A 15,571-nucleotide genomic window follows, 5' to 3' on the forward strand; every position below is an offset into this window, starting at 1 on the left:
TGACGTCCATTTCGCGGGGTCACGGTATTTGTAGTCCGCATAGAAATCCACTGTATGCTTTTATCATCTCATTAGATTTGTAAAAAAAAAAGTAAAAATAACAAAATATTTGTAAATGGTTAAACTAACTGTTTGACATCATATTATTATGATTTAAAGGTTAATAACATGACTTGAAAATAATTTAATAACGTGATTTAGATCTATTTTATAATACATTCAGAAAAAGCAATACAAAACAATGCAAAAAAAGTTTCCAATAATATTTTTATTTGTTCATACATATTTGTACAGGCATCCATAATAAACAATATCATACAAAGGACACTATGCACACACTTTACATTTTGCTATAAAACAAGCAAAGGTAACATGTTTGATTGTCAACCTTTTCAAAATAAAATTACATTTCCACAAGAAAACATTTCAAACTTAACGTGAATATATAATATATAAATATACCATAATGAAATTTTAAATATAATTTTAAGCACTACAAATAAAACTAAACTAACAGATTAAATAAAACGAAAGGTTTATTCTTGATGCACTAGGCATCTTAAGTGAGATTAATTGACTTTTATATTATAGTTATGAATCCCATCTTCTATTCCCGACGGATATCAAACTGTTGCACCCTGTTTGTGATGTCATCCAGTAAGAACCGTTAAGGATAAAAACAGAGATCACATCATGATCATCGGGACTGTTAGAAAACCAAGGACTGGTTTTCTAAAAGCCCAGACAGACAAGGGGCAATATGACTATATTAATAGACAACATGTTAAACACATAAACACTTCATTAAACGCAAATACAAATGCAAGCAAAACCTAAACGCATTATTACGATGTGAAGATATTAGACTACAAAAAAGAAAAACAGGCCAGTTCAGTTAGCTGAAAGGATATGTTTGCTGGTAAGCTGCTGTATGCTGTTGTGGACCTTCTTCTGAAATGCGATCTGAGCTTCACACATGCAGGGATTCTCTGATAAACCCCCTCTCGCCTCCTCTGAAAAAGAAACAGTAAGGCTGTAAATATTTCCTTGACTTGTTATATTCAATATGGTTATTAACATTGCATGTCACTAATGATAATTTTTTAGTTTGAGTAAAAGATTTTTTGATGCGTTTATCATGTTTTTTTTTATAATGCATCAAAATTTTTCTCAATATTATGCATCCAATATTTGCAATTAGATGCATAATTTTTTTATCTTAAACAAACCGTTTGTCTGCTTAGCGCATGTTTTCTTATCTGAGTTGAGGACATATCCCTCCCTGCACTTGCAGAAATAAGAAGCATTGTTGTTGACACAAAAATGTTCGCAGTTGTGCCCAAGTGCACAAGCATCGAATCCTGCAAAATCAGCTGAATTAGCTAAATAAATGTCACTACTAATTATCACAGTTTTGATTCATCTAAAGATTATTTGTGTAACTTTTTTCCTGAGGAAACAATTTTGATGCTCTCTACTCTCTTACCACAGAGAGACTCCCTGAACTTGGATGTGAGTTTCTCGATTACGCCATATGTTTCCACATAGAACACATGATCTTCCATAGGCTGGCTTGCCATAAATTTAAGAGACCGCATTTCTGCTCTATCCACTCCAATGGCATATATTTCAATCCCAGAAGTCCTTGCAGCTGCTGCCACCTCTTCCACTTTATCCTGCGGTCTCCCATCGGTCACAATGATGGCCACCTTAGGGATGTTCTTCTTCTGTGGCCGCATCCCTGCTTCTTCTGTAAAAACCTGCTCCATGGCAGTTTTGATGGCCAAGCCAGTCATGGTTCCTGTAGAGAGCGGATCAATACGGGACAAAGCTTGCTTGATGTCTGCTTTGCTGAAGTACTTTTTCAGGAGGAACTCAATCTTGACAGTACTGGCGTAGTTGACCAGGGCCGCTCGCGTGGCATCTGAGCCAATATCCAGCGAGTTAACCATATCGGAAAGGAATATTTTCACCTTCTCAAACTCGGCAGGGCGAACGCTACGAGAACTGTCAATTATGAAGACCAGGTCCAGCGGCCGGCTCTTGCAGAGTTCGGCTGGAGCTGTGAAGGGGAGAAATTGGAAATACAGTTTTCATTATTGCCATTTTTTGTCAGGGTGATGTTTTAATATGGTAAATAAGCAATCATCAAAAATTGTAAATAACTGCAAAGCATGTGGTGCTTAAATAAATTAATATTTAAATTCTTCGTAAGAAAGAGATGCTTCTCAGTATACAGCACTGACAGGAAATATCAAAGACACATAAATATTTTTTTATATTTCAATTGTTTCTCCTAGAGAGTAATGAGATTAGAACCATAAAAACGTGTTTTGCTTAGAACTCCTGCTTGTCTCCAAAAATTGTCTTCAAAGAAATAGTCCAATGTATTTGTATAGAGTTTCACAAGAGATGTGAAATGATCAGTTGTGCGGCTCTCTGTTGTTCCTGTTTTTTACACAACTGTTTCATTTGTATGTATTTTTGTGTTTTGTATGAAATGTTAGGTGAAACTTATGACACGATTGATCCGTAAATAAAATATAACAGAGATCTCAATAAATTCTCCTGTGCTATGAAAGCACTAAAATTTTCTTTGGGGTTAATCCAATCTGTTATACAAGGTTAAAGCTGCATTTTTGTGAACAATAAGCTTAGATTTATTAAAATAATCACATTATTGGTACATGGCTGTTTGTGTTCAGATATATTTCACAACCTTGTTTGTTTAATACTAAACAACCCTTCAGTTTAAATGAATTCCCCTGCAAGAAAGAGAGATAAGATTATTTAAAGGAACTGAAGACAGAATGTTCTTCTTCCCCCTGTGGGGTAGGATGGGTCTACCTGGGACCGTGGGAGGTTCAGCAGGGGCAGTTGTGGCACGAGTGGTACTGACCGGTGGATGAGTGGTTGTACTCTGTGTTGGAGGAGGTGGGGGAAAGGTGGCTACCGTGGTGAGTGGTGGCATGGGCACTGTTGGGGCAGGTGATGTCACTGGTGTTCTGGGTGTTGTTGGCACAACGGTTTGGACAGGTGAGATGGGTCGGATGGGTATGACAGGTGAGATGGGTCGAACGGGTAAGACAGGTGAGATGGGTTGGACAGGTAAAACAGGATGGTGGTAATTAAAAGGAGGCCCTTTCCAGGGTGGCCGCTGCTGATGATGGTGAGGATGATGATGATGATAGCCATGAAACCTGTGATTAAAGCCATGAGCTTCGATTGGTTAGAGAGGGAAAGAAAAAAAAGAGAGCAGAACAGAAGGCAGAATGAAGAGAGAGAGAGACAGAGGAAGAAAGATAAAAAATAACATGAAAAGGTGCGGGGAAAAGCACCAAGTAAAGCTATTTCTCTGATGGTTTAAAGCAAGATGTGGTTGTGATGATCAATGACACTTTTTGATTTTATAGCAAAAACAAGAGCTACAGTAGCCAGGCTAAAGGTCTTGTTCAAGCACTAGTAAAAAGTCATAACGGTCTCTAATCCATTGTTAAGCACATGTGTTAATAAAACCACACTAATGTTGTAATAGTGTGAAGTTCAGTTACATATCACACAGGACTTGGTACCTTTTGCACTCTAAAGAGAATTGTCAAAATATTTCTCAAATGGGTTTTTTTTATATAATGTTCATACAGGTACTTGACAAATAAGCCGCACATGTGTCCTATGGTGTGATAGCAAAAATTAGAAAAAAATTAAGATAAATCTCTCTTATGCCAGTTTATATAATAAATATAAATTATATAAAATTATATACAGTTCTCTAAATTGTTGCTGTCACACCATAGGACACGTGGTATGGTTTATTTGTCAACTATACCCCAATGCAATTTTTCATTCATTAGTCTGAATTTTGTATTGCATGAAAACATTAACAGTTTCACATTTATTTTTAAATAGGCTAACATTCAATAACTCAATCCAACTACTTAGATTACATTAATATAATAATGTCCATACCTCCAAAATTAATAGAGTTCCCCTGTCCAGGCATATTAGGAGGGAAGTGAGATCTCTGGCGGTCCACGTACAGCTGGTTCTGGTTCCGTATGTATGGGCCATACGTGCCTTGTACCCCCATTAAAAACCCAGAGAAATAAAAGACAAAAAGGCTAATAAAGCGCGTCATGTTGATAAGGATAGACTATAGTAGTTCTTGTGCCTATTCTGACCCGCGGTTTTGGCAGGAGAAGACTTTCACGTATTTTAAAGCAGCTGGCCCCCGATCCTCCAACATCAGCCAATCCAAGCAAGTGGGTTTGACTGGGCGGGCGTTTGGTCTTTCATAAAGATGGGCAACAGTAGAATGACACTAAAAATCACTAGAACGACACACATTTCACAAAAATTAAAGGCTAAACAACTAAATAATTGCAATTCGAAAAACAAAAAGGTTGTTTTCTTTGCAATATTTGAGGTTTACAAAAATACAAAGCATTCTGTTATTTTGACCTGTTTCTCCAGTTCTCATTTTCTGCAAATAAATGCAACATTTGCATTATATTTTTATTTTAAATTTGGGAGAAATATTGTTCATTTTACCTAAACACATACCTATAACTGGTAAATTCAGAAAAACTACAATGGGAAATTCCTGAAACATTAAAAAAACATATTAATACCAAAAATAGATTAATAATGTGACATTTCAAAATATAATTTTGTGTTTACTGTATATACAAATAAAAAATCCCTAAAAATTAAGGCTGAACAATATAATTACCAATAGCCTACAAAAAACAAAAACGTTTGATATACATAGTACACAAAGTAAGCTATATAATGTTGAATAAAAAGTTTATTCGCTAATGGACATAACCTTTTAATTTTAAGAGATTTAGTACTATTTATCTATAATAATACCCACATGATAATACATCCGGCATGTAGAGGGCGCTATCATAAATACACTACAGCAGCAGCATCTGCGGGTTTGCTTTTACTCTGCTCGTTTGTCAGTTGGAGAAAAGAGAGAAAATATCTCTCAGCTCGGGAGGTAAAAAATCGTATTTTTGTCAGTTTTATTTTGTGTTAAAGATTATGTTAGTGATGTATTTGCTTTTTTTGTTGGTAAGGTTTTATTCTGAAGTAACTTCCTTCCGTTGCTGACGTGGAAACACTGTTTATCCAGATTTTGAATATGCTGTCATGATAAGCATAGGTCATATCCTTACTAACGTTAATTATACTATTTTACTCCTTATTCCTTGGTTACATTTCGTCTGGGTTTCGCTCCTTAAATGATTTATTTCCAAAACTGTAACTTACACACACAGGTCCTTTGGCACTATAAAGTTTAGACAACCTGTCACCTGTCATTAAGTGCATATGCATATTTACTCAAATGTAGGCGTGCAGGAAAAGAAAAAAATCAGTTCAGATTCATATTGTGTAACTGTTTATGAATAACAAGCTGTATCAAAACCTGTGATGTACTGTATATAACTGTTTCCCCTAATGTTTTCCCCCGGTTACATTACCAACGTACTGTACAGAATGCAGAGTCTGTCAGTGCAGGCGCTGGCCCTGCGGCAGCTGGGCAGATTAAACTCTCTGCAGCTACTAACGCCGTGTCATGGCTCAGGTCTGAACATGTGGTGTCCACGAACCTTACATGCTCGTCAGGTGTGGGGTTCAGCCGCTCCCCAGACAACCATGTGGACAAAATTGTGGGACGGACGACAGAGCTGGCCGCTTCACCAGACAAGACTCAAGAGCACAAGAAAGAAAGGAAAACAGAGAGCGGTGCAGGAGGAGGAAGAGGAAGATCCAGAAGCTAGTGATTATGAGAATGAGCTTCAAGATGACCCGGGCTTACCTAAAGACTACAAAGACCATGAGAAAACTGTGCAGTCTCTACGCTTTGATCTAGTTTTGAAGTCTGGACTGGATATTGCACGAAAGTAAGTTAAAGTCTTGAGATAAATTCTTCTCCACCATTGAGCTGCAGTCTGCAGTGTTTTTTAGTCGTAATGTCATTAACACCGTGTATCTGTTTTGCAGTGGTGTTGAGGATGCTTTCTATAGCCACAAACTGCGATTGAACGGCCAGAGTCTTACCAAGAAAAGTAAAATGGTGAGTCGGCGCCATGTAGTGGCGTTGTGTAGGAGAACCGCTGCACAGAAATATCTAACTTCCCTAGCAAATTTTGTCTTAACTCGTTTGACTAGTAGCAGTAGTTTATCCTACACGTTTAATTTTTATTTACACTTTTATGTGAGAATAATGGCGACTTTTTTTATGTTTTATGTGAACTCAAAATGAATGTAATATGGCATCTAATGTAAGTCAATGTCTGTTTGTCTGTTTCTCCCTACAGGTTAAAGTGGGTGACAACCTGGATCTGATCATAAATGAAGACAAGGAAATGGACACAGTCTTACTAAAGAGAGTGATCTTAAAAAAGGTGGTTGGAGAGACAAAAGATGCAGAAAAGCAAAAAGTCATGTTAAGAAGCTGGAAACACCTCCAACTTCCCAGAAAGGACGTGTATAAGCAGTGAAGAGAGATTTTATGCCCTGTTTTGAAAAGTGACCGATTAAAAAATAAGACAAAAGTTGCATTTCTCCAACTCTTCTATCGTTTGTTTCAGCAGACTGCAGTTTTCCTCATTCTGTGTTCTTCACTGTCTGATGAACATGAAAATAGTTATCATGACTCCTTCATACTACTGAAGACATTTGGAACACAAATACATCCTGTTGTTTAGAAATTGATGTGGTCTTATATGCGTTGTTTTCCTTTTTTTGTGGCTTTTCTGATCAGTAGACGTGAGAAGAATTGGCATACATCTGCACTATAACAGAGCCAATATCAAGACAGTCGTGCACAGCATAACTAAAGTGTTTCTAAACTGTATTAAAGAAAACGTATTTAAAAAAAGTTTTTTATTATATGATCTGAAGGATATAGAATGATTAAATGTCCTGACAATTGCAAATATTCTACAGAATACAGTATACTTTCCCAAGACATTAAAGGGATAGTTCACCTAAAAATGAAAATTCTGTCATCATTTACTCACCCTCAAGTTGTTTCAAACCTGTATATATTTCTTTGCTGTTGAACACAAAGAAAGATATTTGGAAGAATATTAGCAATTTTCAGTTCTAAGACATCATCCACTACTAGTAGAAAAATATAATTGTATTTCTTTCTATTCTGTTGAACACAAAATGGAAAATAAACAGTTCTGTCTGGGGCACCTCTGAACACCATTTAATTTTTCCTACTATGGTAGTCAATGATGTCCAAGAACAGAAATTTGCTAACATTCTTCCAAATATCCTTCTCTCTGTCCATCAGAACGAAGCAATTTATACAGGTATGAAAGGACATGAGGGTAATTAAATGATTACAGAATTTTAATTTTTGGTGAATATCACTTTGACTAAATGTTGAAAAACATGAAAAGATCATAATAATTTGTAGGGATGGGCACGAGTGCTCGATTACTCGAACGCGACAGCGACGATCGATGGTGAAAACAATGATCGTTTGGGTCTATAAATAATTTTTTTAATTATTTTCTCTCTTTCTGATTGGTTATGCTGGCATTTCGGGTTGTGCCTAGATATTTGATTAGTGCGTTGCGAGAGTTTGCGGTCCAGAGTCACGTCCGGAGCACAGAAGAGCATATTGAAAGCGCACAGCGATGCTTGGTTTCACTTTGATAAACCTGACGAAAATACAGCCAAGTGCAAAATGTGCAGCGCCAAGCAGCATACAAAACATACAAATCTACTGCAAGTTTGATCCGTTATCTTACACTCTGTCTCTAACGTTACACCGCACGCGAGCGGCGCGATGCAACATGGCATGAAAGCAAAAAGAAACTGGACGTTTGTTGCGTCTCTTTGCGCTGCATCCAGTGGGCACAGAATTTCTGTTTATAATGGGTTAGTGTTGTATTCGAGCCGCTCGCGGGGCAGGGCGAGCGTTTTCAATCCATTCCCATGCAAGCTGAACTCGCGTTGCGCTCGCGGAGCAAAGCGAGCATCCCTCTTCTCCGCGAGCGCCACGCGAACGTGTGCTGAAGTTCATAAGAATGGATTAAAAACGCTCACCCTGCTCCGCACCAGTATATTTGGACACAAAATGTCAGGTGAGATCACTACTATCAGACAGACATGTCAGACTTTACCGTCAGACACTGACAGACAGAAATGTGACAGGGCAGAGATGACGTTTCATCTCACGCTGATATTTCTTTTAATGTTTACTTTATTTTCAAAAACATTGATAGTGAATTGTTAATAATCTAACAGTGTCGATTTAATTATTTACTCAATCTTATAGTTTTATTAACATAAATTTTCGTACCAGTGTTGTAATTAAAATATTTTCATTGTCACCATGGTATGGGGACACGCCCCGCCCCCTCTAATACCCCGCCCCCAATTAATCGAGTACTCGTTTTTCAAACCTGTCCAGTACTCGAAATGAAATATGATCAAAAATGCCCATTCCTAATAATTTGCAATTTCCATATGAAGCTCCCAGCAAAATACTTGTATGTCTGAGACGCAATGCAATTAAAGGCCAACAAAGTGAATTTTTATTTAAAAATATATATAACATAACCTGCTGCTATAGTTTAGTACAGATGAATACGATTGACTTCCTGTAAGGCAGGACATACTTCAATATGTTAATAATTAGAAAAAGCCAGTGCTGCAACATTGCTACGACTAAAACAAAAATATATTTTCTCTGCCCCCACCCCAAACTAAAGTGACCTATTGTTTTTAAAGAACTAAACGTTTACTGTTGATTAAGGCTACTGTAGCTTATCTATAGACTTTAGAATTACAACAATATTATTTTGGCATATAAATAAAAACACTAATATATCACTGTCAGGTGATAGTGGCTTCAATTACAAACTTTTCTGTCACTTAAAAACCCATCCTGTTTAGGGTCCATGGACGTGAACTCAACCAGTCAAACTGGACCTAAAACAAGACAAGGTAAGTTTATATGCTTCAGCTTATAGACTTGTGCAAATAACAACTATATTGTGTAAAATATAGGAAACAGGACTGCACATAGCAGGAACATTGTTAAGAATAAGTCACAGTGTTGTTTGATCTCTTTGCCTTCTTCAGAATGTCACACTTCTTGCGATTGGGCCGCCGGCAGCGCTCGTCGATGCTCGGCACGCATTCGTAGTGCCACACCTCATCCATTTTCTCAACCGGGTACACTGCCTCCACGTAATGGCGAATGAGACGGAGGCGCATAGGGTCCAGCTGCTTCTTGTTGCAGGCCCCAGAGTGGTTGTACTGCAGCCGTAGATTTTCTTGCGTGAAAAGCTCAGGAAAGAGACGCACTAGAAGACGGGCGGCGAAATTCCCCACAGACAGACTCTGTTGGACAATCTCTCTCACCTCTGCATCCGTGAGCAGGTAGTCAGAAGGCACTGGGAAATCTGGGGTGGATACTGAAAGATCCTCAAGAGGAATCTTGCAGAAGTCCTTGCTGCTTTTCTCTAAGGGTGTAGACAGGACTTCAAAATCCTCTTTTGAGCGATCTGAGGTGAGAATGTTGATTTGGCCAGCAGTTTGAGAGTCCTTTGGGTCGGGTTCTTGATCAGGTGAATAAGACTTCCGTTGTTGCTGGTACGAACGGCGTTGATCGGTATCCCGTCGCCTACACCGCTCATCGAGTTTGCCAACAAACTCAAGAGTCCACACACGATCATTCTTCGCTTGGGGGTAGAGCAGTTGGACGTAATGTCTGATGAGATTGACTCTTACGGGATCCAGTTGTTTCTTTCCCAGAGAGCCGCTGCAGTTGTAGTGTTTCCGTGCATTCTCGTAAGTGAAGAGCTCGGGGAACATGAGAACCAAAAGTCGGGAGGCAAAATTGCCAATGGATAAACTGCATTCATAGTTGTTCTTTAGCTGTTCTTTAGTCAGTAAGTACTCCTGAGGAACATCGAAGTCTGGAAGTGGAACGTCCAGTTGGTCAAAATCCACAGGCTCCAACCACGTCTTTTTCGACCTGCGATTTGGTTTTTCATAATCGCACAAATCGCCGATCTTAACAATAGAGATGTTATCGAGGAGACGGGAGGGGTCATACATCTCCTCTTGGTTGTTTTCATGACCTCTGCCGTTTTCTGAAATGCCCTCCAGTGCTTCCTCCATACTCTGGACGCATAACTGTAGCCAGGTGTCCTCGAGGACATCAGGGAAATTGGCCTCCATGTATTTTCGTATAATCTCTAGTCTGTCCGAGTCTATTACCAATTGTCCAATGCTATTGATGCCCTCTGGCAACCTACCCTCCTCGAACACTTCAGGAAAGAGTCTGTTTAACAAAAAAATGACAAGATCCTCATGAGAGGTTAAGTCTTCAGAGTCATCACCAGATGTGACTCGAGGGTCAAACATTGCATCTGAGCTGACATTGTTGGAATGAATATCATTATTGTTCTCTCCGGAGTTGAGGGAAAGATTTTCATCCTGGGCGTCTTCATTGATAAAACGGCAACTATGATTTTGTTCTACGTCAAACCCGATAACCACTGGAGCCTGTTTGCCACACACCTGTCCGCTCTCCATGTCTTTCTGAGCCCAGAAACGATTCAAGAAATCATTGATCTGCATCAAGCACTCCATCTGCCATACGTTTTCGTTTTTCACCAGTGGATAGCATACTTCCACATAGTTGCGTATCAACTGAAGGTGCAACGAATCTAACGTGCGTTTGGTTGCGAGGCCGCATGCGCTGCAACCGTGTGTGCATTCCTTTGCTGTGAAGAGTTCAGGGAACAGCTGAACGAGCAGCCTGCAGCCCAGGTCGCCGGCCGTTGACGTTTGCTCCATTAGCTGGGTCAGCTCATCGCCCGTCAACTGGTATTCAGGTGGAGGCTGAAATTCCATGACCATCTCAGAGGGCCTCATCTGCTTTTTAATGCGCGTCACTTCCAGCGACAGCAAATCCACTTTACTGTGCAGCTGAGTCATGCTGGAATTCAGCGTGTTGAGGAGGAAGAACATCTTCTCAATGAGCGGGTAGAGGTGAGAATCCAAGGTAGCAGAAGACCCTGTGACCCCCACAATGGGGGAGGCCTTAAAGGCGTGATGCTTTCCAGAGCTGCTGAGATTATGGACACCATTATGGCTTGCTCTGAGTCCATTGTGAGCACCATGCTGGTCCGAATTAGATGCAGCTTTACGCTCGGAAATGCGATGGGTGATGCTGTAGAGTGGTTTCCTGTATGAAGAGATGTGTATCGGCTCCGGAGGAGAAAATCGGGGCCCTTGAGAGTTTGACCTGCTTCCATCATCTGAACTGCCATCTTGGAGGTATTCTACTGCCTAGAGAAAAATAGACGTTACTGTGGTTTGTACAAGGCAAAAAGAGAAATAAAAACAGCAGTATACAGTTTTTTAACTTAATTATGTCATCATATTTTAAACCCAAGGCACAGGCATCACACCTCACCTGGGTTGTCACCTTGACTCTCTTCCTGCTAGGGTGCCGTTCCACCTCTGCTGCATGAGCATCAGGTCCTGTGAGCGCTGCTGTGCGTTTTGTAATGCGCTGAAGGAAGCTCTCCATCTTTCCCTCTGTGTTTTGAATGATGTCTTCTGCATCTTTCTCTACTTTAACTTCTCAAGAAAAACACAACAAATGTTCTTAAATCTTCAAAAAACTAATTCTATGAAGGTGACAGGACATACGTGGAAAAATGATTTTCAGAACACTCTTAATCTTCATAGGATACACACAGGTGACTCATGCCATTGACTGTATTTTTTTAGTTAACAGTGCAAAAGTGTGATGTGTTATGAAAGGTCACAAGGCACAATGAGCATTACAGATGACATGACAGGTGTGAATCCTTATTACTTTTACTAGGCACTTGTCCGTCTGCATTAACCAAACACACAGAGGAGCTCATGTCCTGGGAAGAAAAACACAAGAAGGGTCATTTATTACTGATAATACATGATATACGTTTATTATTACATTACACTTATTGTTTTTGTGTTTAGATAAGCTGCTCAGAGAACTAAAGCTTGCAATATGCGAATTATATTGACATTGTGTTAAAAAAAAAATTTGGCCTTTTGAAACACAGCATGGCCAGAATGTCATTGAAAATAGTGGTGATTGGAAAACTCAACCTAAACCCAAGAGTGAATGACCTTCACGTTTAAGTTCAATTTTTACATTAAAAATGTTTGTTCATGTCCTGCACTGTAAAGTCTCGCCAGATCACGAGAGAGGCGCTGCTTCACCGTACGACCCCCGTCCACCGGCTCCACTTCCTCATTCTTCCACTGGAAACCCCACGGATCGGTACAAGCGGGGAGACAGACGGACAAGCGCTTCCCTGCTGCGCTTCTCTTGTGTCCCTAATGTGGACAGCATATGCCTTAAGGGAATAATGTATTCTTTATATTTTTGCAGTAACGCAGAGTCTTGCCCTTCTCTCTCGTGTTTTTCCCCTCCCACCCCCGTCTGCAACTCTCCCTTTTGCGTGACGCGGCAAGAAAAACATCCACCGACGAGTTTCGCGCAACACTGCACGCAAAGACAACCTGTACGGCACGAATAAAACTTACCTTCGCTACTCCGGACAGCCGTGCGCGATAGGTTAGGAGGCGTCAGTCATGGCCGCGTCTTTAAATCCAGTGGATTTTCCACGGGTAACTGTTGTCCGTGTTTCTCTCCGCTGCTTTTTTTCTCTAGTCAGTGCCCTCTCGCGTGACGTGACGGTACTGTGTCATTTCCGCACAGCTGTGGGTTTGCTGTGGGCTCCTGTCAGCCCACCCCGCGGGAATGGTTGCGCTGCGGCGCCGTGGCCGCGAAAAGCACGTAGTGCGCCCTGTGTCGTGGGACTTTTCGTGATACTGTATGTATTTTAAGAGGTATGAATTTCACAGGAGTCCGCGTAATAGACACTCATGAACAGTATGCTTTTTATAAGGGAAAACTTACTTTTTTATTAAAGATGGTTGTTTGCACTAAACTCTATGGCCCGGTTTCACAGACAAGGTTTAAGGCTAGTCCCAGACTAAAGTGAATGCGTGACCGTCTTACCTGAATATAACTTGCCCAGAAATAACTTAAAATGTATGAGTGCCATTGTTTTGTCTCAAGATGCACAACAGTAATGTTATCTTCTATGGCATTTTTATTAAAGCGACGTAAATATCTTAATTCAACTAAGGCACAGTCCTGGCTTAAGCTAAGCATTGTCTGTGAAACCAGGCCTATGACGGTAATGATAATAAATCAGTCTCGCACAGACACATATATTATGTTTATGCATTGTTTAGCAAGTTTTTGAAAAGGTGTGAGACTAATAATTACATATAACTGTTGGCATAGTACATTATATTATGTTATTCTAAGTTTACAAAACAATAGACTACCACGAACTGTTTGAGCTTACTTTGGTCTGTGTGTGTGTATTGCTTCAGAATCACACTTATGGGCATCTTTCTACAAAAACTACAAAAAATGAAGTAACTTTATACACCTTGGATTGCTTTGATGTACCTTATTAACTCAAATTATAGCATTTGCACTAATGTACAGTGTCTTTCTTTTTTATTTTCCTATTATTGGCCTACATGCTCAGAATTATCATATCTATATTTATATTCTTAATAATTATATTATTTAATATAATATTATACATTTATTCTACTTTTCTGTCATTGTTAAGCACCAGTACAGCAAGAAAAAATACTTGTAAATGTAAATCCACAGCCTACTTGGTAATAAAGGTAATTTTTTTAGCCTAGACACCAGTTCTGGGACCTTTGCATGATTTTTTCAAATAAGATCTAAGTTATATTAAAAAAATATTATTATTATCCTTTGCCAGCCCACTCAAATAAAAGCTATGCGTACCAGATCTGTCGAAGTTTAATACGCGCTTCCAGTTGTTACTGTTGAACTGCCATCTAGCGGACATAACATGTACTGCAGGGCAAAGTCCCGTCTTGTCAGACCCACTCTGCTCTTGAGTGGTTAATATCTATTCGAGGTCCCAGGTCTGATTTAGAAGTAGCATTGGACTTTGAAACATATAATTATGTGACGAATACATCTGATACATAACTGTCAGCCTCAAACGCCACTACAACATATCTAGTAAAAGTAGGTAAATGAAGAGCATCCCGGCCTTTACGCGCACACACACACACACACACCTCACTCTTTTCTCAGAGACTCATCAGCTGCACCCGATGTGGCCAATGTCCCGTAACGCGCATTAGTAATGTCTGCATTAGTGATGTCTGCATTAAGTCACGGAGCCGTGGCTCTTTGAGATGTGGGTGTGATGAAGCGCCGGTCATTATTCAGGTAATGTACGCTGTTTGATCCATCACGCGCTCATGCGATGATGCGCGCATCTCTGCCATGGCGCGCTGGCGCGCCGGGCACGGGGAGTCTCGCACTCCTCGTTGAAGACTCATTTCAGAGATGCGCTCATCTCATTTTTTATTTCATGAGAGAAAAAGCTCATCCATCTTACGGAAGGAGGAGAATTCATATTTCAGTTTTACGGCTCGCGGTCTGCCTTTACAAAAATTAACCGTGGTAACCGTTTTTAATGCAAGAAAATCTTAATTAACCATAGCGTAGACATAACACAGCAGAAAACTGATCTTGGACCAGCCTCCGTCTGTCCCGAAATAACTCATATTGACCCAAACACATAAAGGGGGTGGAGAGTTGCTTCTGTTTGAAATAAATGAGTGTTGCAATAGCTTGGAGCTTTGCTGAAGTAGAGTTGGTGACCAATATTATCTCTCTCTCTGTCTCTCTACCTGTGCGAGGCCAGCCACCATGTTATCAGGAGCTCAGATTGCCACGAATACCTAAACCGCAAAAATGATTTCCATGCGCAAAAACAGAGACAGGATCATGGTATCAGGGTGATGATACTGAATACCATAAACTTGCACTGAGTGTCTGTATCTATGTCTGACTTTTGATGACACACACACACTTTTATGTGAATATTGTATATTCTATCCTCTAACCCTCACCTTAGCATCAAACATAAATTTAACACGAACTTTTCTGCATTTTCAAATGTAGGTGGTTAGTATCCCTGTGGTGACTGTATGTCCCTATGTACCTATGACACACACATATCTGATTTGGAATTTAAAAAAATAGTAGTCCACGACATGCAACTGGTGTTTAAATTACAATTACAAACATTACAATAGTTGCCAGGGTGTTGCTATGTAGTGGCTATGTAGTGGCTAAGGTGTTTGGAATGGGTATTTGGTGTGGTTTTAAGATGTTGCCAAATGGGCACCAACTGGCCAAAGTAAAAAAATATGATATACTATGATATTGCACAGTCTTAGATCTGTGATGAGGAGTTTCAACAGGGTCAGGGTTCAACAAAGTCCAATCGATTCACGGTAAAGGGCGGCAAGATGTTGTGTTGCGTCAGTGAAAAATAGCTGCTTGTTCTTTGCTGCTTTTAGTTTTTCCTGAGTTTTCTTATGTCACCCAAAGGCCAAAATGAATTTTTCATGTATGACCAGAGGCCTTACCCGCTCCTACCAAGTAAAG

At 39.8% G+C, this 15,571-nt stretch overlaps 3 protein-coding genes across 6 annotated transcripts; 1 reads left to right on the forward strand and 2 right to left on the reverse strand.

Moving 5' to 3' along the window:
* Positions 1–277: 277 nt before the first annotated feature.
* Positions 278–4,135, reverse strand: matn3b (matrilin 3b). Of its 2 annotated transcripts, XM_057342640.1 has the most exons (6): positions 3,967–4,135; positions 2,848–3,219; positions 1,487–2,062; positions 1,230–1,361; positions 912–1,013; positions 278–657 (listed from the first exon to the last, which is right to left on the reverse strand). In XM_057342640.1, exons 1-6 carry the CDS (start codon positions 4,133–4,135, stop codon positions 608–610), a joined length of 1,401 nt encoding a protein of 466 aa, XP_057198623.1. In that variant the 3' UTR covers positions 278–607. The 2 variants fall into 2 exon arrangements, with proteins under 2 accessions (XP_057198623.1, XP_057198621.1); XM_057342638.1 differs by lacking the exons at positions 1,230–1,361; positions 2,848–3,219.
* Positions 4,136–4,923: 788 nt separating this feature from the next.
* Positions 4,924–7,190, forward strand: mtres1 (mitochondrial transcription rescue factor 1). The gene is made up of 4 exons (XM_057342235.1): positions 4,924–5,002; positions 5,502–5,909; positions 6,010–6,082; positions 6,327–7,190. The coding sequence occupies exons 2-4, from the start codon at positions 5,503–5,505 to the stop codon at positions 6,507–6,509; spliced, it is 663 nt and encodes a 220-aa protein (XP_057198218.1). The 5' UTR covers positions 4,924–5,002; position 5,502; the 3' UTR covers positions 6,510–7,190.
* A 1,351-nt stretch (positions 7,191–8,541) lies between these two features.
* On the reverse strand, positions 8,542–12,770 carry bend3 (BEN domain containing 3). 3 transcript variants are annotated; one of them, XM_057341793.1, is made up of 4 exons: positions 12,589–12,770; positions 11,870–11,924; positions 11,462–11,631; positions 8,542–11,334 (listed from the first exon to the last, which is right to left on the reverse strand). In XM_057341793.1, exons 2-4 carry the CDS (start codon positions 11,919–11,921, stop codon positions 9,070–9,072), a joined length of 2,487 nt encoding a protein of 828 aa, XP_057197776.1. In that variant the 5' UTR covers positions 11,922–11,924; positions 12,589–12,770; the 3' UTR covers positions 8,542–9,069. The 3 variants fall into 3 exon arrangements, with proteins under 3 accessions (XP_057197776.1, XP_057197778.1, XP_057197779.1); XM_057341795.1 differs by having other exon boundaries at positions 11,462–11,628; positions 12,589–12,769; XM_057341796.1 differs by lacking the exon at positions 11,870–11,924 and having other exon boundaries at positions 11,462–11,628; positions 12,589–12,769.
* Between the last annotated feature and the right edge of the window lie 2,801 nt (positions 12,771–15,571).

Source organism: Triplophysa rosa, linkage group LG9, assembly GCF_024868665.1.
Source record: "Triplophysa rosa linkage group LG9, Trosa_1v2, whole genome shotgun sequence".
Classification (NCBI taxonomy): Eukaryota; Metazoa; Chordata; class Actinopteri; order Cypriniformes; family Nemacheilidae; genus Triplophysa; species Triplophysa rosa.